Source organism: Oryzias latipes, chromosome 6, assembly GCF_053564925.1.
Source record: "Oryzias latipes strain Hd-rR chromosome 6, Olatipes_Hd-rR_3.1".
In the NCBI taxonomy this organism is placed as follows: Eukaryota; Metazoa; Chordata; class Actinopteri; order Beloniformes; family Adrianichthyidae; genus Oryzias; species Oryzias latipes.
The window spans coordinates 3075722-3095519 of NC_136242.1; the positions used below are offsets into that span (position 1 = coordinate 3075722).

The 19798-nt window shown below is 41.4% G+C and overlaps 2 protein-coding genes across 13 annotated transcripts in view; both read right to left on the reverse strand.

Moving 5' to 3' along the window:
- Positions 1-4280: 4280 nt before the first annotated feature.
- alx1 (ALX homeobox 1) lies at positions 4281-8821 on the reverse strand. Its single transcript, XM_004079561.5, has 4 exons — positions 8414-8821; positions 7738-8042; positions 7434-7562; positions 4281-5312 (listed from the first exon to the last, which is right to left on the reverse strand). The coding sequence occupies exons 1-4, from the start codon at positions 8628-8630 to the stop codon at positions 4968-4970; spliced, it is 996 nt and encodes a 331-aa protein (XP_004079609.2). The 5' UTR covers positions 8631-8821; the 3' UTR covers positions 4281-4967.
- A 7202-nt stretch (positions 8822-16023) lies between these two features.
- Positions 16024-19798, reverse strand: part of lrriq1 (leucine-rich repeats and IQ motif containing 1) — a 59932-nt gene continuing 56157 nt past the window's right edge. For 10 of the 12 annotated variants that reach the window (XR_013656272.1, XM_078948229.1, XM_078948223.1 and 7 more), the window contains one exon: positions 16024-16281. Coding sequence is in view for 9 of the 12 variants with exons in the window: in XM_078948223.1 (XP_078804349.1) it covers positions 16105-16281 (177 nt within the window). In the remaining 3 variants the exon portion in view is untranslated. The remainder of the gene's footprint in view (positions 16282-19798) is intronic. The other 2 variants (XR_013656271.1, XR_013656270.1) reach the window with 1 other exon arrangement.

The window sequence follows — 19798 nt, forward strand, 5'->3', positions numbered from 1 at the left end:
GAATTCTCACCCTAACTCCTAACTACCAAAAACAATATAGTGTGGGATTATGTAGTGCCCTAAATTTTATAAGCATATGGGATGCCATGCTCACTACTTTTTTTTCTTTTTTACAGCAGATATGACTTCATCAAATTCACGAAGTTAAAATTGAATTAATATGAGCGTTTTGCGATGATTATTTATGAGTCCACTGTCTTCTGAAGATAAAAATGTTTATGGTTTATTAAAAAAAATGTTTAATACATTTTTACAAAAAAGGGTTCTGACGCAATGCATTGTGGTCTATATTCAATGCACATTGGATTTTCACAGAGACTTCTGGGAAATTCCAAGGGCACTGGATTTTGGAATTGTAGATTCGGACATCACTACAAAATGGTGAACGCACTATATATAGTATATATAGTGCACTATATAGTGTATATAGTATATATAGTGCACTACATAGTGAGTAGGTAAGGAATTTGGACACAACCCTTGTTTCCAAAACGTAAAAAACAGGCTGATACAGCTAAAGCAAACGTTACTGTGATTACGCTAACTCCTAACCTTTCTAGTAACATGTAAAAAAAACACAGTTTGACACTGCTACACGTTAGCTGTGTTAGCGCGCTTACCATAACACCCATCATAACATTGTGACAGAGCGCCGTGTAGCTCTGAAAATGACTTCTACATCATCAAGCACAACCATACATAAGACGCTCCAGAATTAAAGGGACATTTTTTGAAAACTTTTGAGGCTTTTAAGTGCTCCTTGGTGTGGAATATAGCGAAAGCAACTTCTCAATAGACCACTATATAACAATTTAGACCAATAACCTAGAAGTAAGAACCGAGACACAAAGGAAATTATTTTCCAACACAGTTTTAAACTGAAACTAAAAACTATGGGGAAAAACAACCGACCAGTTGTCAGATACAGTCAATGGTCGTCGACAGCATCAAATGGTGAAGTACAGGAGAAGGGATGTTAGATGTATGCGATAAAGTTGGAGGTGAAGATGTTATTTGATGAATTGGTTTCTCTGTGTGGGCCTTCAAATCTGATTTGTTGAAGCAAAATAGTTAAAACATTAACATTTTTTAAACTTTAAATTCATGTTTTGGTCATTATTTATTCATGTCATTTTATCCCGTCTTTCACACAATATCCTCACTTCACAAGAATATATATTCTGCATTCAGGAAATGGAAAGACTAAAACTAAAGAGCATTCTTCTACGTTGTGACACTTGATGGATCACAGGCACTCTGCAGCTGCAACAATGTCAAAACACTTATGATGCAGTGTCTGTGAAATATTAGAGAGGCCATCCTCGTGTTTTCATCCATGTGAACATCAGCATCAAAGCCTTTTTGTTGCGATGCATGCAGATACAGAGCTTGATGTTGCAGTGGGGCTTTAACCAGGAAGTAGCCTAAGGAAACAAACTGGATTTCAATCCAAAGCATCTGACACAAGTTACTGCTCAAATTGAATCAAGGCCACTGCTGCTATAGATGGGGGTTCCCTCGGAGGGCTATCCATCTCTGATTTAGGAAAGCATTATGAAAACAGGCTCAGAACCACGGGAAAAGATGATCCATCGCTGAGTCAAGTTTGTACTAATGTTAACAAGTAAAAAAAAAAGATTAAACTGAAACTTGAACAAAAGTCTTTCAGTTTTTGTTGAAAAATGTGGTTAGACGTCCCGATAGAAGAGCTAGCCGGATAGAATGAAAACAGATGGCTGATGGGAAGTGGAGGTGGGGTTGCTTTGCGCCAACAGTCCCACCAATGACTCACAGGTGAATTTCTGATAAACTACTGCTGCTCTGCAGAAACTACAGAATGTCCTAGAAAATGTCAATGGGGACACTTCTCAGTTGTAGTAATCCAGCTGATTACCCAACACAAAAAAAGAATTCAGCTCAGCATCTCTGCTGCAGAGCTGCAGATGCCTATTCACTTCTGTGAGACCATCCTGCCTCTTTATGCCGCAGCAGCAGTGCAAACACTCTTAGCATTTTGATATATTACACCCCAAAAAATGAAAGAATTGGGTTACGCAATATTGCAGGAATATTCTCTTCAACAACAATACAAATATGTAATTATTTAAGGAGGTTATCAATTCATCTGAATTTGTCCTGCTGATCCAGGAACCCATCCAAGCTGGTTTACATGGGGACACATTCATTGCTGGACACACGTTCATCCAAATGACAAAATATAGAATCATCAGCTAACCTATAATGGATGTGTTTGAACTGTTGGAAGAACCCAGCGTGCCTAAAGAAAACCCACACATGTCCACACCCCAGAGGAAAGTCCCAGCTGGGAATTGAGCCAGTGTCTTCTCACTGTAAAGCAAGGGCGCTAACCACTGCCCCGCCGTGTGGCCCACTTACAATGAAATTTAAAACAACAAATTCACCAGATTCAAGTCTGTCCAAATCCACTTTGAAAACTGCAGAACCAGCTCTGAGGAATGCGATGTCCTGGACGGAGATCTGGTGATTAATTTGATGCTCAGAGCTTCTGCGGTCACAGAACAGAGCATGTCACATGTTCAGTCCCACAAGAATACAGACAGGCGTGTTTGTCTCAGATTTGACTCCCATCAATACAGTCTGTGGTTGACTGACTTAGTCAATTCGTAACCCAGGAAACAATTTCATTTAGCATCACGAAAAAGACTGACTTTCTTTTACATAGTCGTAAATACATTTACACTGTAGCAGCTGGGAAGTGCGTTTAAGTTTGTGTGAGTGATTCAGTATATTGGTTGACTGTATATGACAACTGGATAGAGTGACCCCCCCCCGCATTCCAAACAGGAAATTCCTGCTTTTTCCAAGAAGCCATAATCCCATAGACTTCTATAGAGAAATTAACAGCTGTCACTCAGTAATTCTATTGGTCAGAAGAACCGTTCTTGATCTGATACTTTTTGTAAAGTTATCTGTTATCTGCAGTAAAACTGATATTTTAAAACACTTTTTGCTGCACAAGTTATTTATGGTATTAACTGATCAATCACATGCCTCAATGAAAGCCGGTGGTGTCGTGTTGAACGTTCAAAACATTTGATTGACAGATTCTCCCTAGTCCCCTTTCAAGTGGTAGGGGTGTGGCCTTCAAACAAGCTTACTCCTGATTGGTGAGAATGGTTGTCATAGAAATGCTGACTCAGACCAATCACTGCTTACTGATTACATCCGGGTCCAACATGGCGGCGATCGTAATGGCTGATTTGACTTCATTTGGTTGGAGCCGAAAGAACGTCATTTTCTACGTGTGACGTCACACTGGCTCAGTCCAGTTCTCACATACAGTCAATTGATAACACATTCCCAAGACCTCTGACTGATTCGATGCAGCATTAAAGCCCTTAAAGTACCAAAAGGGAAAACATCATTTTAATTGTCCAGACTCTTTTAGAAACTCTGAAATGTTGTCACCATTCAAACTGGAAGATCTGATGATGACCATCAGCGATTTAATAGAAACAACAGTCATTGGTCTGGTTTCCTCTTCACAGCCTCTCAAAGACAGGCAGACGAGAATCAGCCTGACAGACGGCATCAAACTTTCTGTAATTTAGTCTGGGAATCCTTTTCCGACCACTATAAACACACTTAACACGACCAAATCGGATTACAGGATCATGAATGAAGGTTGACATTTTCTTGCCTTTTTTCTGATCAAGGATCCAAGTGTTTTACAGATTTTGACAGACAAACATGTTATAACAGAGTATCATTAAATGTGAAAGAATGCCTTTTTGTTTTATTTAGCTTGAAGCTTTAGCTTACTGCGACAACCAGCTCCAAAATTCTGTAACCCTTGTGTTATCCTAGGCACTTAAATGTTGGGAGTTGGGTCATCTAGACCCACTAGACAGTGCTCTGAACCTTTTTTCTTCAATGATTTGTGATCTTCACTGGTGTCCATGGATTACATGAAATCTTTCCACCTTTATCCACCTTTGTCATGGTGGGGAGAACACGTCAATGGAAGGGGGGGGGTCATCTAAGATAGCACAAGGGATAAGAGACGTTGGTCTTCTCAAAGGGGCTTCAGCGTTTCAATTACTTCTATTCTTGACCAAAATTTCGCATCACCATTTTTATCGACGGTTTCTCAAATAGCGGTAAAAAAAAAAAAGGAGGGTGAATATTTGATGGGGGTGGTGTTTTAGACAGGAGTAACAGAAATGAATTGTTGGGTCTGTTGGCAGGATAAAGACAGTTTTCAATTAAATCTTTGACCAAAAAAAGGGATGTCTTACAACAGTCAATGCATCTGTTTATTAAGATTTCACCAACACAGTTCATGAAGCCAACAATCTTTCAAATCTAACCACAATGCATTGCTGTCAATTAGAGTAAAGGCACAAAATGGACGTTTGGAGCTTTATTACAAAGCACACAAAAATGTCCTTTTTTTCTGCCGTTTTTCCTTCAGCTCTCCGTTAGGGAGGAAGATGAAAGCAAGTTTGTTTCACAGCACTTAGAAATGTGTCGCTTTGGGGACTCGTCCTTTTGGGGACTCGCCCACGCGGCGCACAAATCCCACCGCAGCCGTCAGCTTTTACTGCTGCGCCGCGGCTCTTCTTTATGTCTCAGTTAGGAGGAAGTGCTGACTTCCTGACCTCCACTGAGAAAACACATCTCAGCTCTCACCTCCTCGTCCAACATCTGCAGGGGCCTGAGCGGTCCGCAGCTCGTGGGATAAAAACCAGGCCAACAGCCGAAATGACTTGGATGTGTTTCCATGGTGAAGCTCCAAAAGTCTCTTGCTGTGGGCCACATTCTACCACCCGTTTGCTCTTCTTGCTGCTTGGTCACATGACATCACAACATCTAGTTCCTCCACTGTTCAAGGCTGTTAGAAAATCCCTGTTACCCTGCAGACGAACTCGTTCGATCAGTCAACACAGCAGCAAAGTGACATCCCGTGGCCTTTCTGGCTCCGCTCACATGGCCCAGGAGATGTTGGCCGTGTGCTCCTTGGCCTTCATGCGCAGCACGGCGATGCTGGACGAGCGCCTTTCAAACTCGGGCTTGGCCTCAAAGGCCGGGTGAGGGTTGGCAGCTGGCGTGAGGAGGGAGTCCGCGGTGAAAAAGTTGTTCAAGGAGACGTGGCCGAACTGGTTCTGTTGGTTGGGGAAGCCCATGTAGCCGTGATCGGCGGTGGCAGCCGAGGCTGAGCGAGGGGAGTGCGGATAGGAGGTGACGCACGGAGGGGAGCCCCGGGGCAGCATGCAGGAGGAGACCACGGAGCCGCCGGGAGTCGGGCTCGGCCACAGGTTGTTGGGGATCTGCCGGGTACAGACAGTCAAACATCAGTAATGACTTTGAACTGGTCACATTTAAAGACGCAGCAGGAAATGCGGTTTCAGCAACTGGGAGTTTCAAAATAAAAGGGCAAATTGTTGATGTGAAAAATGTGTTTTACAATAAAAATAAGACACGGTGAACTCCAGAACAGACATGCAGCTTTGAGTTTTATCTGCGAAAGTTTGAGGTGTTTTACTACTAAAAACTTAATGAATACTTTAAAAATTAACTGTGAAGTGCATTTAGAAAAGAGGCATTCCATAAATTATTACATTACTCACTTCCCTTAGTGGGGAATGAGCCTAGTTCATGTTTTCATTCACTTAACTCAAGACTAACTACAATCTAGATCTGCCTTTTGTTTGGAATTGTTTTATCATAATAACAATATTCAAAAATTTTGTTTTCAAACCAAATGAAGCCAGAGTGTAATGCAGAGATCTGCAACCCACTCCTTCAATCACTCCATTGTTGCTCTCTGGTTAAAGACAAATTTAAAAGTTCTTAATTTTAAAAAATGACTTTCTAGTTAAAATTTTAAAAAATGGGAAAATCTAATCAAACTTCCTTCAACTTCCTTCACATACAGTTGAAGGACAGAACGCATCACAAGTCAAACTGAAACATTTTGAGGGATCTTTGGGCCCCATGTACCACAGAATATCAAATGGAGGTCAGTAAGCACAACCAGAATTAAGGCGCATCGGATTATGAGGCAGATTTTTTATTTTTGAACAAATTAAAGGATTTTATTTGTGCCTTATGGTTAATAAACACAATAGGTGTCACTTGATTTGTTCTAATTTTGTTTTTATTTTTTAGATTTATACATTTTTGGCTGAGTTGCCCCAATAAAACTCAAACTGTATTTTTATTTGATTAACGTTGACGTATTTGCTTCATTCAGTTGATCTAATGTGCTAAAAGAGTCATCTGGACCTCTGTCAAAAGTTATAAACTATTTGAAAAAGGCTTTTTTCTCTTCAAGTTTGTATTTCATTGTGCCAAAAATTTCCTTTAATTTGATCATAATAGAAACAATAACATAAATTCAAAGCAGTGTCTTCTTTTTCCGAAAGGTTTATGTGAGACTTTGTGGCTCCAACCAGGTTGTGCTCAGTGAGAATTCGACCCCAGTTGCTCTTTAAATATGACTAATTTAGATTTAGGAAACATTAAATAAATAAATCAGAAATTTAGTGGAGATTTTTTAGCACAAAAAAATGTGAAATGAAAAAGCGACAGAGAATCAAAAGCCAGTAAATTGCCTTTAGACCTCTGACAGTCAGTGATTTCTGTTTTTTGCCCCGTGACGCAGCAGGAGAGCCCGATTATTCCAAATCGACACGAAACGTCTTTATACTTCCTTCTTTATAATCCGCAGAAATTTAATAAATGTAATAAATCGCCTTTAAGAAAAGCGGGGACTCCTGGGATTTGTGAGAAAGACGCGCGCGGGATTAAAAGTGTGCAGGACTTGTTTTCAGTGGAAATTTCAGCCGTGGTTGTTTTGACTTAACTATATTTAATTTTATTGTTGTGTTCGGGATTTAAAAATATCATGTAAAAAATTTGAGAGTCTATTATTGGTCTGTGAGAAAATTCTGCTGCTCTTATTTACCCAGAAAAGCAAAGGGGGTCGCGCGCTCCGAGGCGCATTCTCAGTTCCAGATAGGGAGCAGCAAGAAAAAAAAGGACAACCTGACAGCCTGCATCTTCTCTCACCCCATCTTGTACCTGACCTTTGCTCAAACTGTGAGATTAATGCGGAGTCCACATGAAATCTGATATAAGGCCATCCATCCAGCCCTGACACCTCACCGAGGGTCTAATCAGTGTCCGAGCTGTTATCTGCAGATTCATAAGGGATGATTCATGGAGCTAAAAGGCCTGGTGACGCGTTCCTGCTATTTATTGCGACACACGCACCAACAATTCTACGAACAGAGTTAAGGGGAGAGAAAGGATCAGCGGCTGTGCCGCGCAGGGAATTACGCACGGCCCCCGTTGGGACGCGCGGCGGAGGAGCCGCTTCAAATTCCCCAACGGAGCTTCTGGGGCTGGAAGGAAAAGCCTGGAGCTGGGAGGAAAACAGCACTTGCCTGCGTGTAGCCGTCGGTCCGTGGTAGCGCTGATAAATCGTAGGTGGCTGCAAAGTGCGTTTTGGCCTGTTGGATCTGCCCGTAGCGCTCCCTTTTTCTCCACTTTGCTCTTCTGTTCTGAAACCAGACCTTGATGGAAGGGAGAAGATGCTCAATCACACGGCTTTAGGATAAGTTTTCCTTTACAAATAAATAAATAAAATGAGATACAATTATGTCAAGGGTTTAAGACTATTCTAGGAAAAACAAACTCCTAATTTCCAGGCCTGTTTGGAGCATGGCGCATGGCGCTCTCCCTGTGTACCTGGACTCTAGCCTCCGTCAACTCTGTCCTCATGGCCAGCTGCTCCCTGACGTACACATCTGGATAGTGGGTCTTCTGGAACACCTTCTCCAGCTCCTCCAGCTGCGCGCTCGTGAAGGTCGTCCGGTGTCTCCTCTTCTTGCTGCTCGACACGTTGCTGTCGCATTTGTCCCCCATGTCGTCCAGCTCGCTTTTCTCCGGGCCGCTGGTCACCGGGGAGGACCTGAGAGGGCAGCAGGAGTCCAGAGACCTGCCCAGGTCCGAGTGAAGCGCGTCCTCCTCCGAGTTCGGCCCCGGGTAGGACGCTGCAACAAAGAGCGGCCGCACCTTTCACTACTACCCATTAAAAATGTTATTTCAATGACTTGCTTTCTTATGATCTCAACAGGTCAGCAGTTATAATTCAAAATGGAGATAATGTGTAATTCAAATAAAAGAATACATTAGAGATTTTCAATTTTATAAAGGAAAGGTTGATCCAATTTAAATTAATCCCTTTAAATATAGTACAATCCAATTTATATAGTTGTGTGTTATTTAAAAAATGCAATATTCATTAAAAATTAAAATTGCAAACACAGAATATGCTTATAACTAAAAGAAAAAAAATATAAAAACATCAGTAAGATCAATATTATTGCAAGAAAGCGCAGCAGATGCGCACGGCCGCACGCACCGCTCCGATCCCCGCAGGGTGAGGAGGAGCACTGGTCCGCGCCCGGCTCGGCGCCCTGCAGACCGAAGGCCGACACACACTTCGGGGAGGACTTGCTGAAGTAGTGCGCTCCATCCAGGCTCTCCATGACGTGGTCCATGTAGTAATCTCCAGCCTTCATGTCGGAGCTTTTTAACGCGAACTTCTCCTCCATGTACTCCATCATGCTCCTTCTCATCCAATTTCCTTATTAAAATATAGTTTAAAAAAAAGATAGAAAAAGCCCAGAGAAAGATGGCAAACCTCCTACGCGCAGTAATTGGCCGGTGGAGTTAATTTGGCCTGACTTGGAGGCAGACGGTCTTTATAGACCCAAAGACTGCAGGAGCCCTGAAGAACTCTCCAGCAGTTCCCTCCTCTGCAAACAACAGGACACAACTCCTCCCATCCACCGGATCCATCCATCGGCCAAACAGCAGTTTGGGGGATTTTACTTCCACTAATTGATCCCATGTTTGGACAGTGGACGAGGATGGGATTTATGAGGCTGTGAGACGCACCTGAACACTGACGCAAAGTGGCTGCCGTCTGAGGTTAGAGTGAATGCAGAAGCTTTCCACATTCATTCAGCACGTCCATGTCAAAAATATGGCCGCCTTTCATGTTTTTGCCAATAAAAAAAAAAGGCGAAAGTCACTCAACAGGGTTACACACAAACCAGTTTCTTAGAAAAATGATGCTTTAAATAAAACTACACAACTTATATTATTATTATTTAAAAGGAATGAAAATCTGCATCACTTTTAAAATCCAACTTGGATGGAAATAGTGTTTTTAGTGTTTTAAAGTTTTTCCTGTAGACTTTCTCTGATGATGGAGGACAAATATAAAGAAAACGAAGCCTAAAATTGCATTGTTGAGTATTTCTTTATTGAAATCGACGTGAATCAGGCCCAGACAAAAAAGTGCTGTTGGAAAAAGAACTTATTTGTGATGTGGAAAATATGCTGCATGGTCCACAGTCTCTCTGCTCCGCTCCATTCTGATGCATCCACTTATAGAAATAGATCCGTGAACGTCTTTGTTTTCCTCATCTGAACTGGAATCTGGATCTAAACTGTACGGCTGGATAGCTCCGACACCATTTTTGTTCTATCGGTAATGTTAGATCGGGGGTTTGAGGAGCTGTAAACTATGGGAGAGAGTGTAAATGGAGAACTCTCAGCCAGGGGATGGGGAATGGGACGGGGTTGCTCTGGATGGTCCACTGTTGCTTCTTTTTAAGATGAAAGTATTTAATTATTATTTTTTCTTTATCAACTTTTTCAGCTTTATTGACACGTCTACAGATGTATTACAAACAAAAATTAAGACAGAATTTGGACTTATACTTGCTTTTTAAAGATGATTTTCCAAAATGGGTATTTTTTATTAAATGTTTTTCTTTTTTTTTTTGACAATGCACATTCAAATTTTATTCTCTTTTCAAATAAGTAAGTTTCTCAATAGGCAATTATTGGTTTATGTATATAGAGGCCTGCTGCTTCTGCCAGACTATATGCTTTCATTTGGATTTCTTCTACATGAATGCAGCTGTGAACTTCAAAACAGTGAGAAGGTCCTGGTTCATAACCCGGCTTGGGAGCCTTCTGTGTGGAGTTTCCATGTTCTCCCTGGATAGTTGAGGCTTTATCGAAGCTTTCCTGGTTCCTCCCACAGTCCAATGCTTCATGGATTGTTGGTGATTCTAAATGGTCTTCCATGTGTGGTTGTGTGACCCTGCAACACGCTGTGGACATGTTCAGGATGTCCCCCACCTCTGCCTAACAGCAGCTGGGTAGACTCCAGCAACTTGTGATCCCCAAAGGGCTAAAGTGGGTTCTGATTGATGAGAGATGGATGAATGGATAGATGGATGGATGGATGGATGGATGTATAGATAGATGGATAGATAGACGGATGTATAGATGGATGGATGGATGGATGGATGTATAGATAGATGGATAGATAGACGGATGTATAGATAGATGGATAGATAGACGGATGTTTAGATGGATGGATGGATGGATGGATGGATGTATAGATAGATGGATAGATAGACGGATGTATAGATGGATGGATGGATGGATGGATGTATAGATAGATGGATAGATAGACGGATGTATAGATAGATGGATAGATAGACGGATGTTTAGATGGATGGATGGATGGATGGATGGATGTATAGATAGATGGATAGATAGACGGATGTATAGATGGATGGATGGATGGATGTATAGATAGATGGATAGATAGACGGATGTATAGATGGATGGATGGATGGATGGATGGATGGATGGATGGATGGATGGATGGATGGATGGATGGATGAATAAATGGTTGAATGGATGCATAGATAGATACATGGATGGATTGATGGATGGATGGATGGATGGATGGATGGATGGATAGATGGATGGATTCATAGATGGATGAAAAGATGGACGGATGAATAGATGGATGGATAGATGGATGTATAGATGGATGAATAGATGGATGGATGTATAGATGGATGAATAGATGGATGGATAGATGGATGGATAGATGGATGTATAGATGGATGAATAGATGGACGGATGTATAGATGGATGAATAGATGGATGAATAGATGGACGGATGTATAGATGGATGAATAGATGGACAGATGTATAGATGGATGAATAGATGGATGGATAGATGGATGGATAGATGGATGTATAGATGGATGAATAGATGGACGGATGTATAGATGGATGTATAGATGGATGAATAGATGGACGGATGTATAGATGGATGAATAGATGGACAGATGTATAGATGGATGAATAGATGGATGGGTGTATAGATGGATGAATAGATGGACGGATGTATAGATGGATGAATAGATGGATGAATGTATAGATGGATGAATAGATGGAAGGATGTATAGATGGATGAATAGATGGATGGGATGAATAGATGGATGATAAGATGGATGGATGTATAGATGGATGTATAGATGGATGAAAAGATGGATGGATGTATAGATGCATGGATGTATAGATGGATGAATAGATGGACGGATTTATAGATAGATGAATAGATGGATGGATAGATGGATGGATAGATAGATGTATAGATGGATGGATGAATAGATGGATGGATAGATGGATGTATAGATGGATGAATAGATGGATGGATGTATAGATGGTTGAATGGATGCATAGATAGATACATGGATGGATTGATGGATGGATGGATGGATGGATGGATGGATGGATGGATGGATGGATGGATGGATGGATGGATAGATGGATGAATAGATGGATGGATAGATGGATGGATAGATGGATGTATAGATGGACGGATGTATAGATGGATGAATAGATGGATGGATAGATGGATGGATAGATAGATGTATAGATGGATGAATAGATGGACGGATGAATAGATGGATGGATAGATGGATGTATAGATGGATGAATAGATGGATGGATGTATAGATGGATGAATAGATGGATGGATAGATGGATGGATAGATGGATGTATAGATGGATGAATAGATGGACGGATGTATAGATGGATGAATAGATGGATAGATGAATAGATGGATGGATGTATAGATGGATGAATAGATGGATGGATAGATGGATGTATAGATGGATGAATAGATGGACGGATGTATAGATGGATGAATAGATGGATGGATGTATAGATGGATGTATAGATGGATGAATAGATGGACGGATGTATAGATGGATGAATAGATGGACAGATGTATAGATGGATGAATAGATGGATGGGTGTATAGATGGATGAATAGATGGACGGATGTATAGATGGATGAATAGATGGATGAATGTATAGATGGATGAATAGATGGACGGATGTATAGATGGATGAATAGATGGATGGGATGAATAGATGGATGATAAGATGGATGGATGTATAGATGGATGTATAGATGGATGAAAAGATGGATGGATGTATAGATGCATGGATGTATAGATGGATGAATAGATGGACGGATGTATAGATAGATGAATAGATGGATGTATAGATAGATGTATAGATGGACGGATGAATAGATGGATGGATAGATGGATGTATAGATGGATGAATAGATGGATGGATGTATAGATGGATGAATAGATGGATGGATAGATGGATGTATAGATGGATGTATAGATGGATGAATAGATGGACGGATGTATAGATGGATGAATAGATGGATGGATAGATGGATGGATCCATAGATGGATGAATGGATGGATGGATGAATAGATGGATGGATGTATAGATGGATGAATAGATGGATGGATAGATGGATGGATAGATGGATGTATAGATGGATGAATAGATGGACGGATGTATAGATGGATGAATAGATGGATGGATAGATGGACGGATGTATAGATGGATGAATAGATGGACGGATGTATAGATGGATGAATAGATGGATGGGTGTATAGATGGATGTATAGATGGATGAATAGATGGACGGATGTATAGATGGATGAATAGATGGATGAATGCATAGATGGATGAATAGATGGACGGATGTATAGATGGATGAAAAGATGGATGGGATGAATAGATGGATGATAAGATGGATGGATGTATAGATGGATGTATAGATGGATGAAAAGATGGATGGATGTATAGATGCATGGATGTATAGATGGATGAATAGATGGACGGATGTATAGATGGATGAATAGATGGACGGATGAATAGATGGATGGATGTATAGATGGATGTATAGATGGATGAATAGATGGACGGATGTATAGATGGATGAATAGATGGATGAATGTATAGATGGATGAATAGATGGACGGATGTATAGATGGATGAATAGATGGATGAAAAGATGGATGGATGTATAGATGCATGGATGTATAGATGGATGAATAGATGGACGGATGTATAGATGGATGATAAGATGGATGGATGTATAGATGGATGTATAGATGCATGGATGTATAGATGGATGAATAGATGGACGGATGTATAGATGGATGAATAGATGGACGGATGTATAGATGGATGAATAGATGGATGGGATGAATAGATGGATGATAAGATGGATGGATGTATAGATGGATGTATAGATGGATGAAAAGATGGATGGATGTATAGATGCATGTATAGATGGATCGATGTATAGATGGGTGGGTTTATATTTGGATGAATGGATGTATTGATGGATGGATGGATGGATGGATGGATGGATGGATGGATGTATAGATAGATGGATAGATAGACGGATGTATAGATGGATGGATGGATGGATGGATGGATGTATAGATAGATGGATAGATAGACGGATGTATAGATGGATGGATGGATGGATGGATGGATGTATAGATAGATGGATAGATAGACGGATGTATAGATGGATGGATGGCCCAGCAGACCTGAGTGTGGCCTGCTGATTCTCCTTAGTAACAAATTCTGCACAAATGACATCAAAGCGACATTCCATGAATGAAATGAAAAGCAAACCTCCACCTCTGGGTGGAGGAAGGTCTCTGTAGCAGGGAGGGGCAGCCCGACTGGAATCTGCAGGAAGTCCTTCAAAAATAACCGGAGGAGTCGTTCCATTTCGCTCCTCACTGGAGGATTTGTGTTCCCACCCCCAACCACACCACCTGCCATGCGCTGCAGGGACAGCTTTGGTTCGCTGTGGGGTCAGCGACCGTCACCTGGGGCTGCATGATGCCACAGGAGAACAAATATAAATAAATAGAGGTGATTTAAAGCAGTGGATGGCTTGTTTTATTGAGCTTCTAAGATGACCTGGCACACTGGCTCATGCTGAGGAGAAAATGCGAAAAGTTGGCTGTGGTTTGGTGCGTCTGGAGATTCCACAGTCTGGATGGTTGGGTTGCCACACGCTGATCAGTCATGCTTATTATTTTCTGCAGAAACCCATTACTCCAACCTCCTTGAAAATGTCCACTTTACAACAGCGTGACAGCTCAGTCTGCTGCTTTCCATGTCATGCTGCACTCATCATCACGGTCAAACATGACTGAAATTAACTCATTTTCAGACCTGCAAACCCAGACCCAAAACCTGGTTGAAACTCAAAGCGCAATGCCCACAGCACTTTTAGGTCTGATCTAATCCACTGAAATGTCTTCAACTTTGGCTCGCCACAAAACAAGAAGGACTCGGAGGCTGTTTTCTGCCAAGTCCCAAACTGTGGAGCTCAGGTTTTCAAAAAGCAAAGCAACAGATGATGCTATTCAAGTTTGTTTTCACTTATTTTGTCTTCAGTCCTTTCAGCGGTGCAGCATTCCTGAGCACCGCCGACCTTTAACTCCTGAGTCAGCGGGGTTCATGTTGAGATGCTGCACTGCTCATCTGGGATGAAAACCATTGAAGCAATCCAAGAATAAAATGTTATCATCGACGAAGAATGTGTGCAGGAGGAGGCCCCATCCTATCAGACGTGTCCAGCAACACTTTTGCATTTGGAACAATTTGTGATTAAAACATGTTTGAACTGTATAGAAAAAGGCAAAAAGTCACGACTGTTTCAAAACACTTCAAATATATGTTTGATTTAAACAGTATAAAATACTGATGACATCAAGTTTTGCAACAGCAAAATTGTTTTCCAAAATCTCACTTGTGACGCGTGAAGCATCCAGTGAAGGAAAACGCATAAAACCATCTGTATCATAATTGACACGTAGATTTCCAACTTGGGTTGTTTTTAACTATGGAGTTTGAAGCTTTCAGCAAACTGCTTAAAAACTCAATCTACATTCAGAAAAATTCTAAGCAACATTTGGAGGAACTAAAACGAATTTTCTGTCAAAAATGCAGCTGTGGAGTGAGCAGTGACAGGAAGTATTTTTTATTTAAAAAGCACTAGATATGTTTGTTGAAATCAATTCTAAAAATGGTGGAGATATATAGTTAAAATGAAAGTCAGACGTATTCAAACCTCACTTCAGGGATGACAGACACGTTCAGACATACAGACCCTCAACCCCTGAATGAAGACAGGACCACCGCATCTATGTAATGCTCACCATTAGAACAAGCTTTGTGGGCTCAGGCGCAGTCAAAGCCCACCCCCCTGCTGACTCGAATAAATGAGAAATGCAAGGAAAATAAACAGACTGCCAAACACCTCTGGCAGGGAGCTGCTCTGAAGTTTTCACATTGTCAGGGCGTGAGCTGAGAAAAAACCTTCCACGCCTTTGGTGAGCTTCCTCTAGCAATACAGCAATTGTGTTACGATGGAACTACAGAACAGTCTGCTGTTTAAAAAAAAGTGTTGTTCATTTGTTTTGGAAACTGGAAACCACAAAGAAGATGTGATGGTTAAAGTTTACATCTGAGAGAGGAGCCAGAGATGCTTGTTCAGTAACAATAACAGGAACAGCAAGTCAAAAAAGAAGCCATGGGTTGGAAAAGTGCCGGTTCTCACTTCGCATTTGGCAGCCATGGAATTCATAGAGTGACACTTGAGTAGAATAGAAACGATAGAAGCGCCTGAAGATATTTGGTCTTGTGTGGCTGGAATTGGTTTTCTTACATTTTTTAGAGGATGTCTGAGGATTCAGGATTCAGCAGCAGAAGAAACAGTCCAGAAATAGAATTACAAGTACATCTTTTTAACATTTGGAACATCATTTTATTATATGAACAGCTATTCTGGAATTGATTAAGTAAAAACCAAAGCTGCAGTTAAATCAACATTTTAAAGTGCAGTTGAATCCAGCACAATCCTGGGCTTCACTTGTGCAGCCTGCCCCTCTTCTTGCCTCCCCCCCAGCCACCGCTCTGATGTACAGGACTGTCTCTGAAGGAGATGCGTTCCTTTTTGGAGGGAGCAGACGCTGCTCGCTCAGCAGAGGAAACGTCTTTGCCTGAAACAGATCGAAAGAAACATACATTGGTCTTTCACCGGCGGATCTAAGACTGACGCTTGTGTAATGTAAACGTCAGCAAATACAGATTTCAAGACGTGTTTTTTCTCCCAAAAATGGAAATGTTCTGTTCTGTCTGCTAATCTTGATAAAACAGAACTGTTGAGCACAGAGAGTAACTGTAAAGCTACGTTTTGATACAATTTCACAACCCGTTTTGTCTAATGGGTAAAAGGTAACCCACAACCATGATTAGTAGAAGTAAAATACCTTTAATAATAATGGATTGGATTTATCTGCGCTTTTCAAGACACCCAAAGCGCTTACATTGTGTCCATTATTCATTCACTCCTCATCCATACTTGGTGATGGTAAGCTACGGTTGTAGCCACAGCTGCCCTGGGGCAGACTGACAGAGGCGTGGCTGCCATTTCGCGCCTACGGCCCCTCTGATCATCACCGGGATCATTCATACACCAGTGGAGCCACACTGGAGGCAAGGAGGGTGAAGTGTCTTGCCCAAGGACACAACGACATTTTGGCAGGTGGGAGCGGGGATCGAACCGCCAACCCTTCGATCATTGGACGACCCACTCAACCACCTGAGCCACTGTCGCTTTATTTATCCTTTTCCAGCTGTCAAAGTAATACTTTGTTTATGTTAATGTTTCCGAGTGTGATGAACACCTCTAGGGTATAAATATTATTTATGGTTCATTTTTGACCCCCAAATTCTAAAAGCTTTCGAACGCCAGAAAAAACTCAAAGGTCACAGAATAAACTCCCTGTAATTCATAGATACACCTTCACACACAGAGAACTGATACACATGACGCTTCCAGGGTTTAGTTAAAAGAAAAAGGTGCCAATTCTGCCCCTGAAAGAAGCAATGCCAGGACAAAAGCTGCATGCTGCTCATGAGAAATACCATAATTTCCCCACTAAGGCGCATTGGATTATAAAGCGCATTTAACCCTTGTGCTATCTTAGATGACCCCCCCTTACATTGACATGTTCTCCCTACCATGACAAAGGTGGATAAAGGTGAAAAGATTTCATGTAATCCATGGACACCAGTGAAGATCACAAATCATTGAAGAAAAAAGGTTCAGAGCACTGTCTAGTGGGTCTAGATGACCCAACTCGCAATGTCAAAGTGCCTAGGATAGCATAAGGGTTACTCATGCTCACTGGTGGTTGTTGTTTTGCTGGAAGTTTATAATGGTAATTTTTGACCCGTAGGACAACAGAATGTTAAGGTTACACATTAAGTTTAGCTAAATTTACCTAAAAAAACGAAAAAAAATACATTGACGATTCAATTTTTTTTATTTGCATGCCCAAAATCACAACAACAGTCGTCTCGATGGGTTTTGTGCAGATAAATGTAGGGTAAAAAATATAATAAAAAGGATCATGAACACGCAGAATTCAATAAAAAGATTCTAAAGTGAACTAACTAAACTAAAACCGGACTTCCCCGGCCTTAGACCCTCCTACGTGGTTACACGACAAGATTTGATTTTTTTCCACTTTAACCTAACCAAGTTAATGTCAAGAGGAGATAATGTCAAGTAGAAAACTACATACTGGAAATGTTTTTTTGCTAAATTTTCACATTTTGACAATCATATAATTAAAAGAAAAAGCCCAGAAGAAAAGAACAAAAGCTCTAAATAATTCTGATTTATTCACGTCAAAAAGCTCAAATCCTGTGACAGTGGTGTGTTTTGAGTTGGGCTCCAGTGTGGCCAGGTTAGGCGTGTGTTATCGTCCTCAGCAGCACTCCCATCTGTATCGGAGGTCTTTGCATTTTGACTGTGGATCAGCACAAAGCTTTCCAAACACAGGGAACAAAGACGGCTCCTCTGCAGCGCATGATCCATTCCACGTGTAGACCTCAAGCCGGCAGTCTCCACAGCCGCCCCACTCGGGGAGCTGAACAGCGGGTGGGGGCTTTAGGTGGGAGGCCTGAGCTGAGTTGCGTGTTCTCAACTGGCTCCAGGGGGCCGCACTGCTGGGATAATTTAAAGAATCCTCATCCACTCTCAAGTCAAACCTAATCGCATCTCTTTTAACTTGGACTCTCCTTGTATCCGCAGAGTTAGCGTGTGGACGTGTTTGGACACTAAAGAAATGCCACCTCAGTGCTGAGAGATCAGTCTTAAAACAGTCTGAAGTGATGAATACGATCTATTCTAATATCCAATGATGTGCCTTTACATTAAAAACATACGTTGCTGCTCCTGTTCGGGTCCACTGTTTAGTCATCAAAGTCCAGCAACAATCCTATTTGGATCGATTTTAAAAGTGTTCTTTTATTTATGATGATGCTGTTTTCAGTCAAATAAAAGAAAACCTGTGTTGAGTTCTAGGACAAAGTTTCTGCAGAGCAGCAGGAGTTCATTACAAATACACCTCTCAGTTGATGCAAAGCAACCCCGCCTCCCCTTTCCCTCCCCGTAGCTGAGAGTTCTCTGTTTATATGCTCTCCCACTAGCTTACAGCCCCTCCCAACCCCCAACCTAATATTACTAGTACAGCAAAAATAGCGACTTCTATTGGAGCTGTACACGTTTGATCCAGATTCCAGCTCAGATGAGGAAAACAAAGACGTTCATGGATCTATTTGTCTACAGGTGGATGCATCAGAATGGAGCAGAGCAGGGAGCTTGCAGATCATGCAGCATATTTTCCTCATCACACTTTCAAACTTTTCCCAATGCCCTTTGTTAGTCTCCTCCTGTTTCACACTCATTTGAAAGAAGAATCTCTCAGAAATGCTATTTTGAGCTTCATTTTCTTTATATTTGGTTCCATCATGAAAAAAGACCACAAGAACAAGTTAAAAACGCCAAAACAACATCCTTTTCATCAAAGAGTGTCTTTAAAAAGCACAAATAGACGGACGCAATGTCAAACTTTCGGACCAACCACTGTGACCAAACAAATTGTTTTCAGTGGCTTTCCTCGTATTGGGGTTGAACGGCGGTCACATTTGAGGGAGCCGTTTTGAAACACGAGGGTTTTTCCTTTTCAGATGTAATGAAAATATTTTGTGAGCCTGGAAACCCACTTCATGGTGCTGTCCCAGCGAGCGCTGGGTATCACGTTGCAGCTTACAGTTGAAGGCTCCAGGGTCTTTTTGCAGTCTTTACTGCGATGGCAAACTAAGTGAACCCTCCAACTCTAACGTTTTCCCTTTGATGCATGCGTCCCACTTCAGGGTGGAAAGGCCCATGCAGCCTTCTGGGGGACGTTTTGCGAGGATTTACATCAAAGCTGCATTTTAGTTTGTGTCGATTTTTCTCCCATAAATGTTTGGTGACTAAAACCGTTGCACAATGTTTGTAAGTTCATGAAAGATGTTTGTTTTTTGAAAGCAGTTCTTGTCTTCCACATTCTCCATTATTTAAATTTTTCAGCTCAAACAAAGGAGAGCTCTCTTTCTATGCTGAGGACAACAATGGGCTGCTTGGGGAGCAAGAAGACGCTTACCGCTGCACCTCGTGGACAT

Bases quoted from the DNA above. Each gene is read 5' to 3' on its own strand.
- alx1 (XM_004079561.5), bottom strand. From the start codon at position 8,630: ATGAGAAGGAGCATGATGGAGTACATGGAGGAGAAGTTCGCGTTAAAA. The intron at 8,043-8,413 runs GTGCGTGCGGCC...TCTTTGTTGCAG, and splicing joins ACCCTGCGGGGATCGGAGCG to CGTCCTACCCGGGGCCGAAC. The intron at 5,313-7,433 runs GCAAGTGCTGTT...TGTACCCGGCAG, and splicing joins GGACCGACGGCTACACGCAG to ATCCCCAACAACCTGTGGCC.